This window comes from Leptidea sinapis, chromosome 19, assembly GCF_905404315.1.
Source record: "Leptidea sinapis chromosome 19, ilLepSina1.1, whole genome shotgun sequence".
In the NCBI taxonomy this organism is placed as follows: domain Eukaryota; kingdom Metazoa; phylum Arthropoda; class Insecta; order Lepidoptera; family Pieridae; genus Leptidea; species Leptidea sinapis.
The window spans coordinates 6,902,971-6,930,580 of NC_066283.1; the positions used below are offsets into that span (position 1 = coordinate 6,902,971).

General features: G+C 33.4%; 3 protein-coding genes across 4 annotated transcripts; 2 read left to right on the forward strand and 1 right to left on the reverse strand.

The window, feature by feature from the left end:
* Positions 1-242: 242 nt before the first annotated feature.
* On the forward strand, positions 243-6,877 carry LOC126969800 (XK-related protein 6). Its single transcript, XM_050815367.1, has 5 exons — positions 243-609; positions 2,817-2,936; positions 3,311-3,498; positions 5,054-5,206; positions 5,645-6,877. The coding sequence occupies exons 1-5, from the start codon at positions 353-355 to the stop codon at positions 6,100-6,102; spliced, it is 1,176 nt and encodes a 391-aa protein (XP_050671324.1). The 5' UTR covers positions 243-352; the 3' UTR covers positions 6,103-6,877.
* Positions 6,853-9,509, reverse strand: LOC126969796 (actin-related protein 8). The gene has a single exon (XM_050815363.1). It carries the CDS (start codon positions 9,331-9,333, stop codon positions 7,648-7,650), a length of 1,686 nt encoding a protein of 561 aa, XP_050671320.1. The 5' UTR covers positions 9,334-9,509; the 3' UTR covers positions 6,853-7,647.
* A 3,550-nt stretch (positions 9,510-13,059) lies between these two features.
* On the forward strand, positions 13,060-27,289 carry LOC126969805 (syntaxin-16). Of its 2 annotated transcripts, XM_050815373.1 has the most exons (5): positions 13,060-13,285; positions 15,246-15,382; positions 16,274-16,446; positions 19,378-19,899; positions 26,878-27,289. In XM_050815373.1, the coding sequence occupies exons 1-5, from the start codon at positions 13,199-13,201 to the stop codon at positions 26,919-26,921; spliced, it is 963 nt and encodes a 320-aa protein (XP_050671330.1). In that variant the 5' UTR covers positions 13,060-13,198; the 3' UTR covers positions 26,922-27,289. The 2 variants fall into 2 exon arrangements, with proteins under 2 accessions (XP_050671330.1, XP_050671329.1); XM_050815372.1 differs by lacking the exon at positions 26,878-27,289 and having other exon boundaries at positions 13,061-13,285; positions 19,378-20,645.
* The last annotated feature ends 321 nt before the right edge of the window (positions 27,290-27,610 follow it).

Sequence of the window (27,610 nt, forward strand, 5' to 3'; positions counted from 1 at the left end):
ATTTCCTTCTCTTATGAAATAGTACGAGTTTGTTGATATTTCGAGTCAGTAAGACAGTATTTTCTTATTTTATACCTGAAACAAATGTACATGCTGTTAGACTTTATAGTTTAAAGGACATTCACAAATATAATTACATAAATTACACAACGTCATTTGTCAACTGTCAGGCCAAGCAAGCGTTATGTCATTCGACATCCCGATGACCAAAAGGTAAATATTACGTCATTCGGAGCGCGCCATTAGTTTGTTGTTGTACTTTGTTTTGTTTACATTTTAATTTAGATGCTTATTATTTTAAATTGTAATCTTTGATTTAAAATAGCATGTTACATAGATCGTATAGATCAAAATGCCTAAAGCTACGCGGGAAATGCTTGAAAATGGCTTTTCTTACGATGAACCCGATCGGATGCCGAACAATATAAGGATAAAAGATTTGGATATTTTCATGTATGGTGTGGCTATTGTTGGCCACTTTGTAGACTTAGGCTTGGACATAAATGTTGCAGTTCAGTATTTTATCACTAAGAACATAGTGGAATTCGGTTGGACTTTGGTTTTCATTCTGTTGCCAGCCTTTGTTAACACTGCTGTATCAGTAAGGATGTAAGTATTTTTAACTGATTTATTTTATTTGATGTACAATTTTTAGGCAACTGTTAATTGTTTTTATCTCTTCACATTAAAAACTACCAATTGAGGTTGAACTTCTTCTGGAACTGGCAGAGGAATGATTAAGTTAGTGAATGTACTAATATAAAAATGCTTAATGCATTCCTTGTGAACAAGCAAAGCTAAAAGTTAAAACTTTAGAAGTATGTGATTTGTTAATAAAAGTGATATTGCGACATGTTGATCTTAAACTACCTGAAAATATACAATACTAAATAAAAAATAATTAACATGTTTATAATGTTGAATCCCCATAACTCTAAGGTATAATGCTTTCATACAAAATAATTGAAATAATTATCAAATATCATTGTCATACACCTTTACAAGAAAATTGGCAACAGTGCATAATAAGAGCTTCAAATTATCAATGATTGTTTATTACCTTAGGAATGAGTAGAATTACTAAGACTTGGGCTTGGCACGCTGGTTATAATCAAGACACTGTACATTTAATAACATTTTTTACTCTCATAATAGGCATTCTAGAACACATGTTTCTTGGAATTTTCTTTTTAGCTATAGATTATAACCCTAGAGTTATGGTTATTCAATATAAATACATATAATCTGAAAGCCATCAAAACTATACATTATTTTAGAACTAAGACATGGATGGTCTGATGGCCACTTTTTCAGTGAAAATAATGATTTAAAATTTAAGACTTTGTAAGGATTTATACTCCTGGTTATTATTTTAATTATAACATTGGTTATTCTGATTTTTTTTTGGTAGTAACGATTAGTTAAGCCTTTTATAACAGACAGACACAGAACAATAAGAATAAAAACTGAAGCCTAAACTAATCTTCTGCTACAACATATGTCTGAGTGCCGTGCCCCTTTGGACAAAGGCCTTCTCCAACTGTGAGGTTTTTCTTCTATCACTAGCCATTATTGACCATGACCTGCTGTAGCCTTTATTTCGTCAACCCATCTTCTTTTGCGCCTACCAATTCCTTATTTTGTTCCTTGTATTTTTTTTATGATAATAAGGAATGAGATGAGCAGGATGTTCAGCTGATGGTAATATATACGCCATGCCCATTACAATGGAGTGCCGCTCAGGATTCTCAAAAAACCCAAAAATTCTGAGCGGCACTACAATTGCGCTCGTCACCTTGAGACATAAGATGTTAAGCCTCATTTGCCCAGTAATTTCACTAGCTACGGCGCCCTTCAAACCGAAACACAGTAATGCTTACACATTACTGCTTCACAGCAGAAATAGGCGCCGTTGTGGTACCCATAATCTAGCCGGCTTCCTGTGCAAAGGAGCCTCCCACTGGTGAAAACCAGTATATTATAGATTTTGACCATTATTCATGTCCCCTAATTGTATGTCCTGTCTATTTCCACTTTAGTCTTCTGATGGTTACTCTTACATCTTTTGTTTTGAGTATTTATCATACTTCATTCAAGTGAATATTTGTAAGTCACTAGCTTTTTGGTGTGATCTTTATTTTTGGAAATCATATTGTTCAATCATCAATTGTTTATTAGACATCTTTACGACTTTCTTTTTTCAGAAAGTCCCTCAGACCCCAGTTTTGTTTCTAAGTTGTTGGTAATTTATTTTAATTATTCAAGTACTTTCATTATAAAGTAATCTTACATGGTACTATTTTAGGAAGGTTTTGGCAGCTTTTGAAGGCTTCTCAGCCCATCTCATACACCGTGATCAATAGTCTAATATGTTTTTAGGACTTTCTAAAGGACTGGGGCTTATATTTTGGGTTGTCATAATTGTTTATGGCAACATGGCGGAAAAAAACATTATATGATCATACAAATTAATAATTTTAAGTTTTAATTTTTTTTACAACATTAACATAACCAATTATTAAATTACATTAACAAAATTATGATATCAATAACTAAGAAAATACATGTCATGTGAATGCAAAATTATATTCTGTTGCATGTAACTTTAAACAAAAAAAAAACATGTGTCTTTGTGGGGTGGGAGAGGTATCATTTTAAAGGAGTAGCAAACTCTTAGAAATCAATACTGAACAACTAATTTCCAGATGCGAATTTCAAACGTCCACCGCAGACCTGTATAGATCTATACAGTAGGGAATTTTGTGTGTCAATTAATGCCTTAAGGAAAATATTAACTTAATATTGTATGGTTGCAGGTATTCTCAAGACAAACAACAACATTCATTGAGTAATGAATTCACAAAGAGGAAGTGGTTACGAATATTTATTCTGGTCCTGCAGATGGCTCCCATACTCCGATTTGCTGATGCTCTCATGTATGTCATATACACATTTTTGGAATTAAGTTATACCTAAGAATAAACCAAGAATATGCTAAATGTTTACAAATAATCCGCTAATATGCAAGGCTGCATGATATTCTAAAAACCGAATTATCATTGTATTGACAGTGTTTATTGTGTTATATGTAAGGCCAAATGAGTTTAATATAAAAAATCTATACATGTTACCTTCAAGAAACACAACTTCATTACAGCATCTGTAAGGGATCGACACATTTTGGCTTTTTACATTTAAGCCTTTATGTAGACAGTGCCATCATCTTTATTTGATTACCCTTATAAGTGATAAGTCCAGCACTATGATAGTTGTGGGTTTTGAATTTATAATTTGTGCTGTTTGGTTCCAGCTATGCAATCAAGTCTCGTCGGGCAGCGCGCAAACAGGATGTATCATCACAGCGGATGTACTACGGTCTCATGCTGAAGGAGGATTCTGATGCAGCACTGTTGAGGATATTTGAATGTTTCCTCGAAGCTGCACCTCAACAAGTACTGCAGACCAGCTTGCTGCTCAGACAGTATGAGCACTTAGCTGGTACATAACACTAAACTATTTATTAATTAAATATAATAGAGGGAGCCTTATTGTTCAACTATTCACTTACAATAATCGGATTTCCAGGGTAGTAACCAGCTAGTTAGTAGCTTGGTCTGGTTGGCAATAAGTCTGATGCCTGAAACAATTATTGCACAATTAAAAAAACAGGTTTTTAAATGTCCCCAAGTTGGTAGATTAGTGTATATCTTAGGCAGTAATGATGTAGCCCTTATCATATATGTTTGCCTGTTCGCTAATCAGCACCATTTCATTTTTAAAATAGTTTTGTGTGGGATAAAAGCCCTAAACTTCACAAAAAAAAAGGCGCACACACCTGCGTAATATTGGTAGGCTTTTTTAAATCAACGTAAGGATTACAATGTAATATTTGACTGAAACAGGGTGTCTGCTTCATTCCCAATCTGTAGTATCATTAAGAAAATCATTTATGTTATGATAACCTTTCCCACACAAACGTTTTTTAACAATTCTTTTAAATTCCGTAACACATTTATTTTGTACATTATCTGGGATCATATTGTAAAAGCGCATACATCACCCAATAAAAGACTTACTAACTTGACTTAACCAATAGCAAGTTTATGTTTGTTCCTCATGTTAACATTATGATTGTCAGTTTTTAGCAAATTCCTTAATGTGCTTATAACATATAGAACATTATCAAGAGTATTTTGAGGTACAACAGTCGTAATGTTTATTTCTTTACATTTTTTTCTTATCTTTAGGACCTAGGTTAAAAATAGCGCGAATATGCCTGTTCTGCAGCACAAAGATGGTATTAATATCGGCTGCACTGCCCCATAACAATATACCATCCTATGGTATATGTAATACTATGAAAATAACTGACGTAAACTAGTCGCGGGCTTATTGCATCAGCCGTCTGCCAGGACCAACCTTTTTACGACTCCACCATATCCCGTATGTCCAAATCATACAACGCTATTTGTGAGAAGGTGGATGTATTTGTTGACGAATGACCGTGAGAGAGAACTGATAAATTCACTTTCTCAAAATCCCATATAATTTTTGTATTGCACTATTTTTAACCGACTTCAAAAAGGAGGAGGTTATCAATTCGATCGGTATTTTTTTTATGTATGTACACCGATTACTTTGAAATTTACATAGTTTGGCCCAGTAGTTTTCATTATATGAAAATATTTGTCTAACTGGATGACATAATTGTTTTCTGTGTACGGCTGTTTTTTGGAGTTTTAATTTAGATTGATTATATATTATTATGAACTGACGTAAGACGTACGTTTGCGTAAGAGGTGTATTAAATTAAATTTTTAGTTATTTGATACTTTTCAGTTATTGAAGTCGGTTTTTTTAAACGTACTTTTTTTTATATTCCTTTAATTGACTCTTTTCCTAACATTCTTAAAATGTTGTGCATGAGTTGTAAGATTATTGTTATAAATTTATATGTACCTACGTTATATTGTACCAATAATTGGATATCTAATTATAAATAAATAATCTTTTCCACATCAATGTTCGTAACATCTATCGTGTATATTTCCAGTACATCAGCTGCTGTCGATATGCTCGTCGATCGTCGGTATGGGCTGGTGTCTGGCGGCGTATCAGCGAGCGGTGCGGTTCGCTCAGCAGGACAAGAACAATGTGACCTGGATCGGGACAATACTGCAGGTTCTGTGGCACTTCCTCGTCACCTGTAAGTACTTATATCCAAGTTGTCCTGGGAATTAATTTATGAAACAAACACGAATAATATTTAATCAAACAGGCTCAGCAATTTTGAATCGCCATTACATATTCATTTACTGAATCTATCAAGTGTTTGGAGAATGTGAGAAGAACATACAAATAACTTATTAGCCAACTTTTTAGTTAGTCATTCAACAGTCATTTATCTCTTCTCAGAAATGCCACTCACTTTACCATGTCGCTCACATCCTCATGTATAAGAAAAACAGAACATCCACTGAAGAAAATCCCCAGATTTTTGTATAAACATATCCACTGAAGTTATTTTTTTTGCTGATAGTAATATGCACTTAATTTACAATAGTTACATTACAATTCAAGGTTTCAACTTTAATTTCATCAACATGAGTTTTGTTATAATATTGATTTCTAATTATTGTTTCAGTGAGCCGCATCACATCTATATCAATCGTAGTGTACATGTTTCCACTATGGGCTGTGCTGGCTTGTGGGATTCACATTCTCGTCATGACCACTTGGCTGCAATTCTTCGATCATTCCTCTTTCTGTTCTCACAATAAACTAGCCCAATTTTGCTTCTCATTGGCCCTTGGAGGAGTTTATTTATTCACCTTCATCCTACCTGTTGAAGGCCGGACACGGTACCGATACACCGTTTATTATACTTTATGTTTTCTACAGAACTTTGTGTGTAGTATTTTGTGGTATGTGTATGTAAATGATGATATGAGATTAACGGTCTTCTTTTATCCTGTGTTTGTGTTAAGTATAGTGCCATTTGTGTTTGGTATAATATTTATGTTAGTGTACTACGGATTTTTCCATCCTAAGGTTAGTGTAAGATCATCATCCATTTCGATGAAAGAAGATGAAGATAGTTAGCATATAAATGCTTTTATTGTCTTATGCATCATTTTTAAATTAAATTTTAATGTGATGATAATTGAAATGTCTCTAAGAAGGAAGGAATAATATCATTATTAACAATAATATGCATTTAAAAAAGGACTAATACAAATAATTTTAAGATGAAGCTGAATTTCTATGTGGATGATGTGTATCACAAAAATGATGCTGATATAATTGAAATTTAATATTACCTATTTCTTAAAAATATTTAAATACTTTGGGTACCATGTCTGTTCTTTGCCATTAAATACTCCTGTTACCAACATAGGCTGTGACTATCCAAGGGTTGTTTTAAGACCTTCTCATTAAATGTATTCTTTTTATTTATATAACAATAAATGTAATAAAAATAATTTTGGAAATTAGTGTAGCAAGTCTTCCTTTTCATGGTATTCAGCAAAGTGAATCTCGAAATAATCCTGTTTTCAATAATATCAGATAGTAACAATAATGTGATATTATATCAAAGAATAATTGTATGAGTACTTGAACTGTACTATAACACAAAGATATCTGATATCTAACTGTGTTAGTCTGCCTGTAATTAACAAGACTGTATTTTTAAATTTAATAGAATAAGTCATATCATATTGTAACGTACCTAATTAAGAATCTCAAAATATATTTTATAGTACAAGACTTATACAAGAATCATCATTTTTAAATTAGTTTTAGTACAGTATTTTTGTAACTATGTTAAGAAAACTCAAATAAAAACCAGTATTCTTAAATAAATCTATATTTTATACATTTGTATTTTTATTAAATACTATATAATTACAACTGACTTTAGTAGAAAACCAAGTGATGTGCACTGAATCACTTAATATGTATAGTTTATGTTCATCATATTCTTACATATTAAACCGTCTTATTATGTACACCAAAATTAACTACATTCTATTTACAAATTTAACTATTACACATACATAACAACCTGTCTGTCAATCCTCTGATTGTGGTTACCCCTCTGGGTAACCACATTAAGTATATTTTCCACATTCCTGACTCTATCTCTTTTGCACCAACCTTTTTAGTACCACATACACCTAGGTTTCCCTTTCACTTCCATCCACATCAACTATAAACTGCACCATTTTCTCAATGTGCAAAATTATGATGTTGGTTACACATTGAAACTATAAAGGACATTGCTGAATAAACATACTTAGAAACACATTGATGTTGTCATACATATCAATTCTGCCAGTTGATTTGTTACCAGTAATCAATTTGAAGTATCAACATATACAAAAAAAATTTTCTCTGAACAACTGTGATAAATCGTATTTGCAAATTTTTCAGCTACCAAGGTATAATAATATAATCCACCTGGTATTCTCTTCCCATGATGGCCCAAGACTTCATTATGATATAATATGTTAAACTGACAACTCGCCATTTTATTGCTAATGTGATGTTGCTCACATCTATAGCAAGTATATAGTGTTATTTCACTCAAAAATAGTTTGAGAACATTGAGAATACCAGGCCGAGTATATTATTACACTATGGATATCACCATATAAATGGTGCTCGTTCCCGTAAAATCTTTAAACCAAATTTATTCCATTCATTTTGATTAATCCACAGTTCAACAGCAGATTCTAAACATGACATTACTGCAGCCCCTTTCCACACAGTGCTTGCCGGATCTATGTCCTTAGGTGATGTAACTATTTCCAACTGCTCAGTTTTATAAGAATAGGGTATTTGTAGTGCAAGTCGATTCTGCAACCAGATATTCAATCCATGAATTTTAACACCACCTCCAACTATTAATATGCTACTGTACATTTTACGTTTCAATTCTTCACTTTGACAACGGTCAATACTTTGCAATATTGAAGCATCTAAACTCAGTACTTGTCCAGGGGCCAGTGAAATATCACCGGGGCCTCCTTCCAATGTGTCAACAACAATATCTTCATCAGGATTAGCAGGTGGCTGCACTTCTGCTGTTTCAAGATGTTGGCTTTCATATGCTGAAGTATCTGCTACTTCTTTCTTTCTGCCTGTTTCTCTGAGAAAATCGGCATCAAATGGATCCTCTGGATCACTTGTCTGTCTATTTTGTATTTTTGTTGTCTTAGGTCCAGTTATTTTAAATAGATCAGTATTAAAAAGAGCCAGCGGTGATATGATGCACTCATCACCAACCTGCAATGTGTACTTGTTAACAACATCCCCTGGATGATCTACCAAGAATGACTTCTCCTGGGGTCCACAAACATCAAGGTTAACATGACAAAATTCTTCATATAGATTTCTCATTAAAATGACATCTCTTGGTACATTTTCATTCCAATTCTTATATGGGAAAGCACTTTTATGAAACATCCAGGATAATGCCTGGCATATATCTCCAGCACCATAGTCCATTCGAAGTCTTGTGGTTTTATGTGAAATACCATCTTCAACACAAGATATTGCTGTTTTCTGATCTCCAATATCTACCACACAGGCTGAACCAATACCTGCACCAAATGTTGCTCCAACACTCTCCTGGAGGAGAAAACAATCACCAAAACCCAAATCTCGTAAAAGTAGTGACATCAAATACTTTAAATGACTTCTGTTATATATGTCTGGAATGAGTAATACACACCTGTACTTCACTAACTCAATAAGAGGTATACTTAACTTATATTCTATGATTGAACTCCAGATAGTGTATAAATCATTTAAAACCGAGGAAATAGAACCACCCACCTCTGAGTGGATGTTGAAATCACCTCTCTTGAATGGAAAGTGTAAATTATAAGGAAGTTCAGGGTCAACATCGAGAACCAGATCACCAACGATAATGTCGCATTCCACTTGGGGCCATGGTTCTCCATCACTTTCAGGTTCAGGCAATGATCTACGATTAAAAGCTGCAATTTGTTGTGGAGGTGTTGCATACCTCCGGGCGCCGTTTGACTGCATGCAAGACTGAAGTGTGTGTGATATTTGTAATCGACATTCTTCTAATTCTTCAATTAATTCTTTAGTTTTAGGTACACTTGGAGGTACGAATGGATCACGATAGATCTTCCCTCCAGGGCGACGTTTCCTTGCTATGCAGTGGAGTTGCTTCACTGGATTAAGATCAGAGGCTCGACCTATTCGTACATACTGAGATCCTGGGTGAATTATTATGATTCTATTGGATGGAAATTGGTGAAAAATATCAGGTCCCGGCTCTTGAGCCGGCTGACTCATTATAATGTATTATGGAAAAGATAAATCTACAAGTATTACTAAAGTCAAATAATCACAATATTACAACTGTTGTAGTATTTCCAGCTACATTACATCGTTACTAAATCAATGATTACTAATTATTTAACATCATTAACCTAAATAGTAAATCCTAATAAACATTTCAAATTTGAAGTTCGAACTTCGAACCAAAGAGGATGTAAGCACAACGTTATGAAAATACACACACACATAATACAAAGTTGTCAAATGTCAAACGATCCATTTAACCTTTCCGCATCGGCAAAGCACTTATGTGTCCACTTGTTTCCGGCCGGCGCAGCGAGCGGTCGTTATCAAGACTTTACACGAAGATCGTTCTTTGTGGAGATTTAAGCTTAATTTTATAATTAACATATACTATTCATTACAAAAACATAAAAGGAAATAAATAAAACAAGTAATTAACAATAATAACAATATTTATTTTAAAATATACCTATTTTTACACTTTTTTTCGAATGAAAAGTCTTTGTGAAATAAAAAAGAAAGACAATATGAATAATTTATACATGGTCTTATAGCTTGTTTCAATAGCTTTCAGTGACAGTCACTCAAATCACCCTAGTTATAAGCATTTTATAACTACACGTAAAATAATACACACGGGGAAAATGCCGCGAAAATGCCGGAAGCTTGCCGATCTATAGTGTACAGCGAGATCCGGAGCGCGCTGATGCGGAAAGGTTAAGTTAAATAATTAATTCCTGCAAAATTTTACTATTATTGTAGTTTTTTGTTCGATACAATTCATTTAATTAAATAAAATATTTTTATAATTTATTATACTTGAATTGTTTTTTTAATCTAGCTGTAGTTTAAAATTTGGTGACACCATTCGCAATCACGTAATTTTTTGTTGTTTGCTTAACATCAAAAATGTATATTCAATAATAAAAATGTCCACTGTCTCTGTGTCTCTCAACTTGAGGTTCCTCTCGAAGTGATCTCCACCGACTTCAATACATTTTGTGCTAAGTTTTATCAGATGGGCACGGACCCGTTAAAGCATTAGTTTCAGACCTAATTGTTTCAAAAGCTGTAACGATTCTAGCTCTCATTTCCTCCTTAGTGTCACAACTTTTGTATGTCCCCAAAGGTAAAAGTCGTAAAAAGGTAGATAGGCACATTGCCGACTGTACTCATTGTCACCCTATTGGGGAGGGACAAACGCCATGGTGGAATACATCTCGCTCAGTAGTCAGTAGTCGGTAGGTAAACTTAAAAAGTTACTATAAGATTGTAAAACATTGTCCTTTGATAGAATTGTTTTTTTTTTTACTTTACTATGATTAAATTGAAATTGTCCTTCCATTGATAGTAAAAAATCGTAGCACTGATAGATGAACTTATAAAACACATACTTACTCAAAGCTTGGTAGTGTACTTTTCGGGACACGACAAAGCGGTGTCTTCATAGACCAAGTATAGTAAGTAACTAGACTAATTGATAGCTTCCGACTCACTCACACGAGAAAAAGAAAAACTTATGACAGTCTTATGTAAAGAAATGAGATAGAGTGGTTAGATTTTTTTGTTTCGCCGTGCGTGCTGGTTTTTTCAAGGTCAGCACACCCTGTGTGCTAAACAAACTTGACAGCGCTGCACATATATTTTGTTTACTTTTATTTGTGTTTATAAAAATAAGCTATTATTTTTATTAATCGTGTGAAATATCCACTATTTATTCAACATCAGTGACAATAATTTTAAGTAGAATCGAAGGAAATATGGTGCGATGTTGTGCTTAACGATGTAAAAGTGATAGTGAAAGAACACTTGTGTTATATTATATACCTATATTATATAGGATATTATCTGTCTCATGTTGGCCACGCCAAACCGATTATATACGTACGGCACGCTATAATGGCCGTTTTGACGTTTGTCCACTCATGAAGCTTCGTATTAATTAATAATTACATTGAAGGAGCAAATTACTGTTCTTTATTGTCAATTTTCGAGAATAAATTGACATTTCACATCACTATTATAATATGTCAAAACGGCTATCATAGCGTGCCGCTAGTATAGTTACTATACTTGGTCTATGGGTGTCTCCAACTGAAGTAACTGTACAGTGCGTTCATACTTATTTTACCTCTAGCCGTTAGGTTACCTAACCTAAGCGTTATATTGCCATATTTAGTTTCTATGACTCCCTCAAACAACAAGTTACATTTTACGGTATTGATGATATTTTTTTTTCTTACAATATAATGATTTGAACGTAAAGTTTGTAATAAGATCTTTTGTTATTGGGACGGTTGAACGCATTTAAATTTATATTTGGAGTCAGATTAACGGTTTTTATGCAGTGAATGAATAGTATCGGGTAGAAGAGTAGAAATAATACGACAAGTTATTTTAATAGTTTTACTATTTGGATTACGATGATAAAAAATATACCTATCTTATAATAATCTTATACCTATCTTATAATATTATTTATACCTATCTTATTATATTAATTTCCGTTTGCTTTGTTACTTAATGTAAGACTATACCTTTATATATCTCTAAGAATATGCCTATCTTATAATATTATTTTAAAATAAAAAAACAATTAAGTGATCGGGAGATTTCCGTCAGGAGCAAAGTTCGTTATTCCAATTTAATAAATAGTTCAGTAAGATACGAAATGTTTTTTTTTTATATGAGAGGGGGCAAACGGGCAAGAGGCTCACGGGATGGGGAGAGGTGAGGCAACCGCCCATGGACATCCGCAACAACAGGTGTGTCAAGAAATGCGTTGCCGTCCTTTAAGGTGGGAGGATGTTTTTTTCTTGAAGGTCCCTAAGTCGTATCTGTTCGGGAAGACCGCTGCCGGTAGTTGTTTCCACAAAGTGGCTGTGCGAGGCAAGAAATACATATATATGTAATAATATTTACACAGTGTGTAAATAATATGTAGACAGGTATTTCTTTTCAATAATGTTCCTATTTACATTTTTACCTAATCGTATCAAATGCTACCAAACGAAAATTGTAGTTCTAACTTAAAAAAATAGAGGTCAGCTTGGCATTTATATTATTTATTTATTCAAATTAAAACCACTCAAGGCGACTTATACTAATTGACAATGATTACTCTATTAAATTATGAAATCATATAATATATTAAAAAGACTTAAGACTCAATTGAAGCAAATGATTGATTATATTACTATAAAAATAAAATATACAAAAAACATAACAAGATAGTTACTGTACTCGCAAGAACAACAACAAGCAGTCTAACATATTTTATCGTGAGAGAAAATCAAAGTTGACGCGACAGAAATTATGTACCGATGGCGGTAACACTAGGATATCAAGTTTCCACTAAAATTGGGAAAAATACTAAAGATTGGTAACCCTAATTTACATACGCGTCATGGCGGCAACTCGTTGACGAACATTTCCAAATAGAATTAAAAAAATATATATTTTCTTTTTCTTTTACACAGAAATCACGCACCGATAGTATAATATTTCTTCCGCTACTTTGAATTCTTTTCGGCATGCTAACAGATGAAATATCACAAATATGAAAGAAAAACGCTAGGAACTTCACAGAACGACTCGACAGGAACACCAACATAAAGAAAACATACAATGACTTCTGTCAGAGGTAAAATTACTGTGAACAGACTGTAAGAAGAGTAGAATAGAAGTTGACAGTTGACTCCCCTGGTTGACACTCGATAATTTGGCAGATGACATTTAATAGAGAAATCATCAAAAATCAAAATAAATAAATTGGAAATGCGAAGTTTTTAAAACTAATGTAAATGAACTATGAAGAACGAAGGGAATATTTAAAGGAAACCAATTCATAAATCCCATGAAAATGGTGTCAAGAAGTCTTACTGAAGTATATGTGCTAATGCGGAACAATGCAATACATAGCCGACAAATATTTACAGAGCAGGTATATTTTAGTTGTATTACTACATTCATGTTTTAATCACGTACAGGTATTTAAAATCATAGAGGTGTCTCTGATATAATCATCATCCCCTTGAGGCTGCAATGGGGATATTAAAAATTGTAGAAAACATAATAATAATAAAATTTAAACATCGTTGTCATAACTTTCAGAATGCTGTTTGTTTTTATTGTTCAGTGGTTCCTGTTGGCACTTATAATCACAGAGCTATTATGAGGCTTCTGTGTTTAAGTTTAAGGAATATTTGACATTGGTATGTTTTGAAATTTGGTTGACTGAATCAAATAATAATGAAAATAAAATGTTTGAACTAAAAAAAACACAGAACAAATTTTAAAGCCTTATAATGATAAAATCAGTAATTAGTGCCCTTTTGTTATAGTCAGACCTGCCTGCATCTGTCTGGGCATATTTTTTATTAAATTTTCAATTAAACTAATTGGTATTCAGTCCCATTTCAGGTTTGAGTTTTAAAATATACTCAAATACATCAAAAGTGAAAGTTGATGCATTAAAAGAAAATTATTCTCAATAAATGTGGCTTCTAAAAATATGTACATACCATTTCTGACCCTCCACCAAATCCTCCTTCTCCTCTCTTCCAATGTTACTTGTAAGTGTAACTTTCCCAGTGTAGTCTCCATACATTGGCCCTTCCATTATGTAGGAGGTTTAGTCATGACTGTAGGTGTGCCTATAATTGGACACATCATAATAGTGAGAATGAGCAAGACTGGACCAAGCTTCTTGATTACATGTGGTAAGGAAAGTTCCTTGAATTGTCCATCATGAAGAAATACAACACTAAGAATTTCTCAGTTTATTGAAGCACAACTGCTAGTATAGATATGAACCGTCTTTACATAAAACAACCGCATTTATAGCTTCCGTACAATAAATGAAACAGAGTAGATACAACTTCTTTTAAAACACAAATACAATGAGGTATTGTAAAATAATTCCTAAATACAGCTCAATAAATGTATTAGTGAATTTATATAACTTCAAATTCTTTTTATAATAGTGTGTTCATTTAATTTGAACAAACATTACGAAGTAAGAAGATGGCGCTGCAAGCAAGTTTCGAAATACAATTAAGAAAGACTTAATGCATAAAATAATAAAGTTTGATAAAGAATAACGATATTAATTCTAATACAAATTAATTTGGACATTTTCACATTCAATTAAGTATTTTAACAATAAATGAAACATCTTCAAACAGTCAAAACAGTGTCTATTAAATTAGTTAGACCTTAATAAATAACAGTTTTATGTATACAAATAGCTACTTGTATTTAAATCTTATATATTTTTTTTTATGAAAATAAGGGACAAGACGAGCAGGACGTTCAGCTGATGGTAATTGATACGCCCTGCCTATACAATGCAGTGCCACTCAGGATTCTTGAAACCCCAAAAATTCTGAGCGGCACTACAACTGCGCTCGTCACCTTGAGACAAGATGTTAAGTCTCATTTGCCCAGTAATTTCACTGTCTACGGCGCCCTTCAGACCGAAACACAGTAAAGCTTACACATTATTGCTTCACGGCAGAATAGGTGCCGTTGTGGTTCAGATTATATATATAGATTATCTGCCAGATATTTCAGATTTATCAATAATAATATATTCATTTTAACGATAAACTAAAACATAAATATCAATAGTTGCAAACAATTGACGGTAGGTGGCGATTTGCGTCCATATGCACTTAGGGTTTCTCATACTTTAACTGTGGATATACCTCTTGATGACTTTTACAGTTTGAAAATGTAAAATATAAGTCCACAAAAGTACACGCTGGGGCTTATGTTTTGGCATGGATAGACATTTTTTTTGGTAATATAGTCCATCATCCTATATTATATTTCTTATGCCATCTAACAAATATCTCAGAAGTTGCTAATTTTATGTTTAATTACTTTTGTTTGTTTTTCAGTCAAATGACCATGAGAGTGTTGGGTTAATGAGTTCAAATAACTATGATGTGGAAGGAGGGCTTGAGTTGAGGTCAGAGCGCAGTGTACCCCCACCCTGGAGTGATTCCCTAGAAGAAGTACATTATATAATATCAAGGTAGGTATTGGGGTACAAAATAAAGAGGAATAGTACAGAGGTTTTACTTAGTAACACCTCAAACAGTTGCTAATTTAGTTATTAGATTGCTAATAAAAATAATTTTAAATTTGTACTTAGTTGTGTTGGATTCATAACACATTGGTAAAATTATTATGCTCTCCAAAATTTACTTGTACTTGAACATGATTTTTATAAATGTTTGCTTAAACTATCAATATGATATTATATCAATATGATATTATATAATCTTTTGATAAAAGCTTTTTAAATAACAAATATTTCATAAAGTGTATTTCATAATTTCATAAGTAATAAATAATAAACTATCTAAATATAAGATGCATCAAGCCTTAGACTTTAGAGCTTGAACTTATTAAGTCTCGTGCCAGAATCTGGCAAGAAAACTCACAACATTTGGATAATTATGGAATTCCGCAAAATAACACCTAAATCAGTAAATTTTCTTACTTGCAATTAGACCACAATCCTGTTGTTAGCTCAGAGAAGATATATATTTTCTTGCCTTTGCATTTGTGGATAAATGAAAATAAGAGACATGACGAGCAGGAAGTTCAGCTGATGGTAATTTATACGCCCTATCCATTACAATGCAGTGCCGCTCAGGATTCTTGAGAAACCCAAAAATTCTGAGCGGCACTACAACCGCGCTCGTCACCTTGAGACATAAGACATCAAGTCTCATTTGCCCAGTAATTTCACCAGCTACAGCGCCCTTCAGACCGAAACATAGTAATGCTTACACATTACTGCTTCACGGCAGAAATAGGCGCCGTTGTGGTACCCGTAATCTAGCCGGCTTCCTGTGCAAATGAGCCTCCCACTGGTGAATATGATATAATAATGTATGTTCAAAATGCGTAAATACAGATTACGGACTAAAATAGCTGAACTGCAGTCGCGTCATGAGCTGCAGATCCGGCGACCCGCCCTGGACGACTCTGGAGAACAGCAGCATATTGAGCGTCTTGCCACAGACATAGGCAAGCACTTCGCGCAGGCGCATGCCAGGGTCACCGCCATCAGAGCGCAAGTGAGATGTGGTATGTCAGTGTTACCTTCTGTTTTTGAGGTATCATACTTCTTTAGACTTTTCTTTGGTGCTGGAGAAGAATGCTCGGTATATCGTGGACCGAATTCCGAACCAATGAGTCCATTCTTCGGGAGCTAGGCATCAAACAGAGACTGTCCACTACCGTACAAGCTCGCATTCTCACTTTCTTCGGGCATGTATCGGGACGTGGAAGCGACTCCATAGAACGCTTAATAGTGCAGGGTAAAGTCGAGGGCACTAGACCAAGAGGCAGGTCCCCGATGAGGTGGACGGACCAAGTGAGGCAAGCTGTCGACGGTACTCTGCATGAATGCACGAGAAGAGCGGCAGTTCGCGACGAGTGGCGTCGCATTGTGAAACAGGCCACTAACCTCAACGTGACGACCACGACCACTCTGACACGAGTGTAACGCCGAAGAAGAAGACTTCTTTAGAAGAATATACTTCTTTAGACGCGTTATGAAAATATGATGAGAGTGAAATTTTAAGATGCGCGCGCATCACTGTAACACAAAAGTAACAGGGTGGAGTTGGTTCCTTAATTTTTCTGACGTTTGAAACATTCGTTTTTTTTTTTTGGTTTCTTCGTCCATTATTACGATAGGGAAAGGGTTGAAGCCCGTACAGCCGTATTCGTTGCAAGATTTTTAAAATATTGTTCTTTCTAGAAATGTATTCTACATTTGCATGTGGAATAAATAATTTTAATGATTTTTGCTTCGTTAGGCCAAAGAAGTATAACTTCTTGCGTGCATACATAAGTACACACACATTTTAAAATAATAGGCGACAAAAGGCGCAACTGATTGCTGATCTTTTAACAAATACAAGATAGGCTTCGAGTCCATGAGACTCACATGATGAGCAGAAATGGATATTTTAAGTAACAATATTTATAAATATTAGAAGTAACTATAAGCTGTGGAATGAGCTTCCTTGTGCGGTGTTTCCGGGACGATACGACATGGGTACCATCAAAAAAAAGCGCGTACACCTTCCTTAAAGGCCGGCAACGCTCTTGTGATTCCTCTGGTGTTGCAAGAGAATGTGGGCGGCGGTGATCACTTAACACCAGGTGACCCGTACGTTCGTTTGTCCTCCTATTTCATAAAAAAAGGCAATGTAACAGATATGTTATTCACTGTGTGTATTACTTACCACATTTTCCCAGGGAGTAGTTCAAATTCAAATAAACTTTATTCAATTAGGTTTAAACTAAGCACTTTTGTATCGTCCCTTGAAATATTTCTTTTAAATTACTGAATCTGAACAGAAATGAATACTTTAAATAAAAATACATATTTGTAAATATTCGAAGAACTAAGTTTAAGCAAAGTAACGGACATGTTTTAAATAAATAATATCCGGACGACCGAGCCTTGCTCGGATTTTGAAGTTTGTACAAAACTTGAAAAAAAAAACAATAACTCACAGGACATTTGGATTCGAACTTTCGAGGTCTTCTCCTTTCCGAATCACCCAATTTCCCATCTGAGCTATAATAGTCTTGTATATAGTGGCGAAATTTACCTTCGTATTCTAATGTTATTGTAGCTGTTTCTCTTTGAAACACGGAAAAACTACATTTTTTTTTTAATTGAAACCTAACTAAATCGATTTATCGCCCCCGAAATCCCCTGTATACAAAATTTTATGAAAATCGTTGGAGCCGTTTTCGAGATTCAGATTATATATATATATATATATATATATATATATAATATATATATATATATATATATATATATATATATATATATATATATATATATATATATAATATATATATATATATATATATATACAAGAATTGCTCGTTTAAAGATATAAGATAAAGAGAAAAAAAAATAACAGTTTTAAATTTTAAGTTCACAACTTCAAATACCAAAGGTCTGAGAGAAGTATCTAGGGTTTGGTTAGTTACAGTATTACCGGTCTCCAATATTTGTTTAGTTATGACTCGGAACTTTTACAAACTACATGGTTAGAAAGAGAGGACACAGCAATGATCAACATCATGCACATTAACACTTTCACTTTTCATAAGAGGCGATGCGAGTATTTTTTGAAATCTCTTAATCTGCTACGAATACTTTACGACACAATCAAAAGACTGCACAGTTTTGAGTTGAGATGGCCCGTGTATGTGACAAGTACTGGCAGTCGCGTAAAAAGCCATGTTCGATACATGTCAACCTGTTATACTGTGCCCCTGCGGCCCGCTCCACATCTTTATATGTTAGGAAAAAACAGTTTTCAGGGTGGTGTCTTTTAAGTGTCGTTAAGACAAAATGAGTGCCCAAAAGTTCGGCTTCCACTTTTGCCGTATGGGTCAGCGAGTGCTACATGCTCTTTCGAAAAGCTGCTCGCTGATACTGATGACGTGCATTAAAAAATTATATAATTTGTTTATTAATATTTAAACAGCCATCACTGAGATTCTGCGCGATTTTTTTCCATGCAACATTCTGAATTAGTGATAATATTTTTTTTTTTATAATTTAAATGTGTTTTTAATAAACCTACCATTTTGAATAAAGTATATTTGACCTCACTTAAATTCAGCCCTTGGCAGACAAGTGCCAGTGCACTTGTCTTCAATTTATTGTGTATTATTAATGTATTATTCTCACACAAATTTTCTATCATGTGATACATACTTACATATCCATGATTCAGAAACAAATATATGCATTCATTATATAAAAAACTGCATCTAAAACAAAACACTGGTCATCCGTTCATTCCCCATTCTATTACATAAATTACATTATGACGATAAGATTACCCTGCATATCAATTATTCTTAAATTAAATGCAGTATGCCTTAAATCCGATATATAATTGATAATTAAATGATATTTGTAACATCATACCAATTTGTGTAATTTACAATAAAAATAAATTGTTTGATTTACAGAAAATAAAACCGAAGAAAAAGTGGGAGCAAATGTCGTATTAGCTCTTGTTACTATATTACAAGATTTAAGTATAACATTTCGAATGTCCCAATCGAACTATTTAAAATCCATCACATCAAGAGAAGAGAGGTCCAATGCATACTTCGACTTACCGAACTTTGAAGAGCTCAGTTTACAGGATAACTTACTACCAGGACTAACAAGTAATCAGACAGATTTATTGTTCTCTTTACCCAGCACATCTAACTACACAGATGACAATCAACATAGTATTAATCAGAAACAATTACTTCTGATGCAAGAAGAGAATACCCAAATGATCGCTGAAAGGGAGCAAGAAGTAAATAAAATAGTTCGGTCAATTGTAGACTTAAATGACATATTTAAAGACTTGGCACATATGGTGCACGAACAAGGCAGTATACTTGATAGAATTGATTATAATATTGAACAGACTGAAGTCCAAGTGCACGAAGGGTATAAGCAGTTGCAGAGAGCCGAAAGATTTCAACGGAAGAACCGTAAGATGCACTGCATTTTCATATTGGCTATTAGTATTGTTGTTATGATTATATTGTTAATTATTGTAAAGAGTTAAAACTTTTTAGATAGGTATTATATTGTGATGTGATAACTGACCTGTATAATAAATACCGCTGGACAGGCTGTTCCATATGTATGACAGCAAATTTTTTGTGCCAATTTGAAGCGCCACTCGCGAGCGTCCAGAGAACTAATTTTGACGTATAATACATGGCTGCGAAGGAACGTACAATACTCTCAAGTATTTTTGCATTTTGAATTAATTTCGTTCGTTTTCCGTGTTATTTATACTTCAAGAATCAACGTAATAAAGTACACATTTTTTTTTGTTAATAGTTTTCCACCATCTATGTTGTCCATTAGGTTGTCATTACTAGTTTTAGTACCGCAGACTCTCGCTACATGGCCAACAGCGCCAAAATGGCGAATATCAAACAGGCATAAAAAGCACTTTGACAGCCGCCAGTCCAGCGGTATATAGTACAGGTCAGTGGATGTGATATATATTCTATTGTATAGACATTAAATCAGATATCTTCTGTTCAATGTATTGCCTATACACCACAAATTTTTAATTACCAAAAAAAGGTTGAAAAGGTTTAAAATAGTTAAAGTAACATAGAAAATTGAGTCCATTTTTGTACCCCGAGTCTTCGGTCGCATTGGTATCCTTAAATAAATGTAAATATCACTGAAATGAATAAAAAAATTGTAATTTAATTTTTTCTCGCTATTTCATAAGTGTTGGGGGAAATTCCTTTAAGATCCAGGTGTCTTTTTATACATATAACTAGTGAACATATTTATATAAAATATGTAACGGTTAGTTATATTTGTTTATTTAGTGCACATTAAGAAAAAATACTTACAATGATATAATATCTAAAAGCTAATCTAGCAAAAAAAATTCATTGTATTTCTCAGTCATTTGCTATTTTATGGGATAGTTTACTGACGTTATTGACTGTCCCATAAAATATTTCACTAAGTAAGTTCAGTAATCGTAACTGATAAACCAGTTTATTTTTTGGTAATTTTATAATTATGGCGTAGGTATAAAGTGAAGTGTTGTTATCGTGTTTCCAATGCAGGTCTTCCATAAAGTTTCATAGCAGTTTTTTATTATTCTCAATGCCTTGTTAAAGCTTTTTATCTACACCCATGCTTTAAATCTATTAAAGATTCTAAAACAGTAAGTATCATCCAAACGAGTGTTGTAATGAAATTCAATACAACATTACATCATCCGTTTTCATAATAACCCTCTTTTGGATTATATTATGGTTACTAGGACTGGCTTTTTTAATGTTAGCAGTAAGCTAACACTTTCAGAATCTTTTATAGAGGATTCATATTATGTGTGTAGATAAAGTCTTGTATGCAACCGTTGATAATTAGGTATTAAAACACTCATGTGATACTATTATCATAACATAACCCACATTCGTTTTTTAATACCCCGTATTACACGATAGTTGCATAAATAACTACTGCAGAGCAGTTACTGTAGTACTATAGCTTTCACTAAATTCTAGGCATGATTTTTGTGCAGACTAGCTATTATTGTAAGGAATTAAATTTATATAGTAATATCATAAATTTATAGGACCACGACTAGATAGTTTTAAAGTTGTAATCATGAAATACATCATGTGACAACAGTCTGAAATCTGAATCGCAGTGATGCAAGGCTGATATGAGCTTAGGATGCCATATTGAATATAACTGAACAGTTAAATGTTCGAAATGGTACTTAAGCGAGTATAAAAATATTTTTAAGTAATAATGTTCAAAGCGGACTTGGTTTTGGTAAAATTTGGTGAAATGCTTAGATGCTTAGCAACAAGATGGGAGTTTGTGAGTACAACAACGGTACTTATGTTCTCAAATGATGGTAAATAAACTGGAAAGAGGATTTTTAGAGAGTATTCCGATCATACACCGATTGTATTTTCTTGACTTAATTTCAAACTTTATAATTCAAATGATTTGAGTTTTCTTTCTACACGACACGTGTTTCGCCTCTACACGAGGCATACTCAGGACGTGTTGTCTGTCCAAAATCTGGCACGATACTCAACTGTTGTAGTATCTCGTGTAGAGGCGAAACACGTATCGATTTGTTTTATGACAAATATTGACGGAATTAACACTAAAGAAAACTCAAATCATTTGAATAATTATGGATTTCCGCAAAGTAACGCCTATTTCAATAAATTTTCAAACTTTATAATTATTAGACGATGACGTCATTAGTTTAATGTTTTATCGCGCGCAACTTGATGCTATGAATAGACTAGGTGCCAAGTAATTGTACGGAACAAAGCAGAGAATTGAAAAAACTCCCATCTTGGTAAATATCTCGTTATTAATGTTGTGAGTTCATATTCTCATGAATTTATATTAATATATGCTTTATGAACATTAAGCTTATTACATACCTATTTATTTATAATTTTTAAAAGTATTTTGCGAAGTTATCTCATTCGAAACCATTTATTGAACTGGCAAATTTTCTTTATTTTAATTGCCGTGTGTGTTCATTAGGTGTGCCGTGTGAGTACATTTGAGTTATAGATCTATATTATTTAATTTAGATACTCTTAATTATAATCCTTACGGCCTCGCAATTAAAATTAGCATAAAGTTATACCTGAGAATAAACCAAAAGGTTTACATATAGAAATTTCTCTCACACTTTTTTTTATATTAACTGGCTCCGTCGACTGAATGTCGACGATTCGGCCAACGTCAAGGTGGAGAGATTTTAATTTAGCTGATTGAAGTATATAAAGAGCTGATTTAAAAGGAAATGATCGGTTGATACAGCTGTGGTTTTTTTTGTGAACTGAAGAATAGGCAACAAGAGTTAGTACGGTTAGTAAACACCCATAATATTAACTACCTTGTTAGTATCTAATCTAAGTTTAAGGGAGAAATGTGTGAATGTAAGTGGGAATATGTGCCTAATAGAAGCGTAGAAAGTATGGAGGATAGAAATTACAATTTCGCTTCCGATTGGTTTATTTGCAAGGTTGTTTGACATTCGGAAAAATTGAAAACTATCACTATTGACAGTGTTGTCAGCGTTTTAATCAACATTAACTTGCATTTTCTTGGTTTATTCTCAGGTATAACCCTATTCTAAGTTTTTTTAAGACGATACAGTCTAAGGTTTTTCAGCTATCATCATAATGATAAAAAGTATGCAAGAATAATACCAGTAACATTAGTAGGTATATTATTTTGCTTCGTATTAAAGCTTAGAGATAGGTACTTATTTATTTGACAGCTTCAGTGCGTGCGTGTGTGTAAAAATGTATAACTATTAAATTTTGAGTGACCAAACAATCAAAGCTGTCTATAAATTGTGAATTATTTCCTTATTGTAAATATTGATCATTGATTTATTATTACTAATGTATATGCCTGAGCCCCGGCACGGATACAGTCGAATACATCGAAATATTTATTATTTATTTATTTGAATAAAACGGTATTACAAAAATCACTGAATGCGCGCCAAGCCATGGCTGGCTATTCCTCCCGCGCCCCTCTGACAGCGAGACTCTTTTTTTTTTAAATTGTTCTGCGCATTTAATGACTAGGCTCTATATCCGTGCCAACCTATAGTGAATATGTTGTAATTTGTATAATCTAGTCCTTATTTATAATATAATAATTTACCTTATAACATATGCAATTAAAATATTTAAATGAAATAAAAAATGCATAAATGCTGGTGTTACAATTTTACCTTCCTAAGTATATAAAACTTGTACCTACGACCTATGTATGTTCATACCTAGTTTTAAAATGTCATGCACAAATACTAACTACCTATACTTGGGCTATTTCTCGTTCTGGAATACTTACTGAATGGTCTTGTGCATTTTATTTAAAAATAAAAAGGACGTGTGGCACTCGGGGACTGCCACGTTAAGCTATTCCATAGCATTTTTTATCAACTTATGCAATTATAATATTTATTTATTTTATTTATACAGTATATTTTTCCTTTGTTTTATTTTTCTTTGATTTTTTTTAAAATTACACTTTTTGAGCGTGGTGACCGATAAGAAAAGATTTTCTTTTCTTTTATTAAATAAATGAGAAGTTAATATTGTTCAAAATATTTTTATTTTTTTCTTACAATACATGTAGGTTATTCAGGAATATTTATCATTGAAACTATAGGTTTATGTTAACTGAAATAAGTTTCAGACTTGATATCTTCTAAATATCTGGAAAATACCGTGGTCCCATATTTTGTTGTGGATTCTTGTGGATCATTATTCATTTTCAAATTCAATATTTTCGAAAGAAAGTTGTCAACCGCTCTGATTTTTTATCAGCGAAGTTGATGTTGAAACCGCCAGCCAAAATAAGTGAAAATTTATTACCATTTGTACCAAGTATTTTCGAACCTTCTTCAGTGTACTCCAGTCAAGTCCGATGAATAAAATGCTCTACCTCGTCCAATTTTGGATTCGGAGAAATGTAAATAATAATAAAAATTAAATAAACGTGATAAAAAAAAAGAAGCTAAAAAAAATCAAGACGCACCCCAGGCTCGAACCTGGGACCTTCTGCACAAAAAGCATACGTGATAACCGCTGGCGAAATATCTATATACATCTAGTAAGTGGGGTGTTAGGTTATTTTCGTTACGGAATTTCTGGATTCGGTCTCCACGCTCAAGGCCCGCGATAGAAGCTATGCAATAGCTTAAAAGATATTTTCGTTTATAAAATAAACTATTTATCTATAAAGTTTATTAGACTGACAGTTCGTCTTCGATATGTTTTGAATTATTTATGTACCTAAGTAAAATCTCATAATTGTGTAGGCAGTAAAATAATAATTACTGCCAGCTGCGGATAGCTAAATCTTCATAATAAATATATTATATTATTATTTTGTAGTGGTACAAAATTCTATAATATACGATTGTCTAAAGTAACAAGATATATATTATGGGAGTAACTTAGGCTAATGGCCTATTCACACCATGTTTCCTTCAGACGCCTTCAACGCGTATTTTGCAAATGCCCATAGGCCGGGTCCACATGTAACGAATTCGGCCTTTAAAAAGCTATTGAGCAAAAGATTTGTGTAGTGCGGGAAGTGAAAGCAGACGAAGAGCCATTGTTTAGTGAGTCCTGCTGGCTTGGTAGTAATTTAATATATAATTATAAGAAGTAATATGTATGTAACAGAAACTCAAAAAAATATGGGAGAAACAACAGACTCAGCCGTAACACCCGTTGAGAGCGCTGAGGGCGAAATCTTCAGAAAAGCGCGTCTAAATCCTGCATCATCGCAAACATCCGACACAAAATTTGGCAAAATAGTGTTCAACAAGATATCTAAATCAGCTCCATGAATGTGTTTTTTTGGGATTCCTGACCTAAAAGATATTCTTCGTTCACTATAAGTCCATTAAAAATAAAATAAAACAATTCAATAGCTCTAAGAATAATAACGCTTAGAACGTGATTAGGCCCAAGCGAAATGAAGCAGTTTCAATGTGGTCCTTTATGACCACATACGTTTCCCGCCGCGTCAGTGTCATTCTGTCAACTTCCAGGACAATCAGTGCGCGAAATTTAATTGAAAAATGGCTTACTGTGCAGTGAAAGGGTGTCACAAAGCGTCTTATAATAAAAATTATGATAAGAAAATTTAATAAACATTTCACACCTAAATACTATTTCAAAACTTTAAATTTAAGCTAAGTCATTCGTCAAAACAGCAAAATATTTTGTAAACAAAACAGACGCCATTAAAAAATATGTTGCCAGCTATGAAAGTACTATATACCCCGAGGTTCCTCCGCTGGGATAGTTTTTTGTGTTTATTGGTAGATATTGATAGGAGGCTATAATGTACGACGCCACATGATGTTATAAGTATTCAAAGTCAAAGTCAAATAATCTTAATTCAATCAGGCTTAAGCTAAGCGCTTTGAATATACACTATAAACATTTCTTTTAAATTACTGAATTTACCATATGTTCGGAAAAAGTTGAGCTTGTGAGAACATTAACGGCCACTCTTCTTAACCGACTTCAAAAAAGGAGGAGGTTCTCAATACGTCGTTATGTTTTTGAAGTGAAACTTCTTTATCGGCGTATGAGAGAATTTTTTAGCAAATCACATCAAAATCATTGCACGGCGACCATCTTGGATTTAAAAAATGATCTCAAATTCGTTCTCTGCATCCTCGAGAACCTCGGATACGATATCCATATTTTTGATTGATAATTTTTCACGGCGGCCATCTTGAATTCCAAAAATTATCCCAAATTCGTTCTCTGCACCCTCGAGAACCTCGGATACGATATCTATATTGTTGAATACATAATTTTTCACGGCGGCTATCTTGGATTTCAAAAATTATACAAAATGCGTTCTCTGCACCCTCGAGAACCTCGGATACGATATCCATAATGTTATCATAACTTTGCGCGGTGGCCATCTTGGATTTAAAAAAGCAAAATGGCGCGTAACCGAAAATCGTGACAGTTTTGCTAAAAAAAATCTCATACGCCGATAAAGAAGTTTCACTTCAAAAACATAACGACGTTCAAAAATTATTCCAATTTCGTTCTATGCACCCTAAAAAACCTCGGATATAGCTGGTAATAGCGCCTCTATCGTCTCGCTTTTGCGTTTCATCGAGTTTCAAAAAACAACGTTCTAAATAACTTCTTTACTTACACTTCAAAAATTGTTGCAACAATAATTAAATGCATGATGTTTTATTAAATACTTAATTTATATTTTATTTCTTCTTTCTTATTACATATAATTTAGTATTTCTTACAATTTACTGATTTAGGGAAATGTCTATTCACTTGCAATATTATTTGGCTGTCTGTGTGCTTGTTGGCGAATGTAAGTATGTGACGCTCACGCACACATTAATTTTAATGTTTCATCTTAATTGACAGGAACTATGAATGAAATTATCGTTCTGAGCGTTATTATTCTATGACTACACTTTTCAAGGCGTGCGTCGTGTGGCAAAAATAGTGTCAAGGTAAGTCCAATACCTCTAATTTCAGAATCAACTCAATGAATGTATTTTATGTGGAATCATGATGAAAAAGATATTCTAATTTCACTCATTAGCCAAATAATATAAATACAATACATTGTTCAAGGCGTCGAATCTTTATGTTATACTAGCTGACCCGACAGACGTTGTTCTGTATATAATAAATTATTATTATTATATAATAAATTTGTCAATAATATATCATAACATCAAAAATTACTTCGTAAAATATGCACCCTGCTGTCGTAATGAAATTGTTTCACAGCAGAACTGTCAAAACGTGCGTGACTTTAAATCATCCTCGAAAATTTTCATTTTAGTTTTGAATTTAGGCATTCAACGTACTACGGAATTAGGTTGCTAATTGAGAAAAAATCAAGCTTCTACCTCAATAATTAAATGGCTATGATAAATATTGTCCAAAAAATACGAAATAATTATAAGTTGGAGTTACCGAAAATCGTGGAACATGTGGAGGTGATACGGATAGCCATGACGATTTTCCTCTAGATATCAGCTTGATAGCTACACACATAAATGATATATGTTTGATGGCGTGCATTATTTAACTTAAAAAGTAACAAACTAGAGCTGAAAGAGAATATTAATTTACTGTCATATCGCTC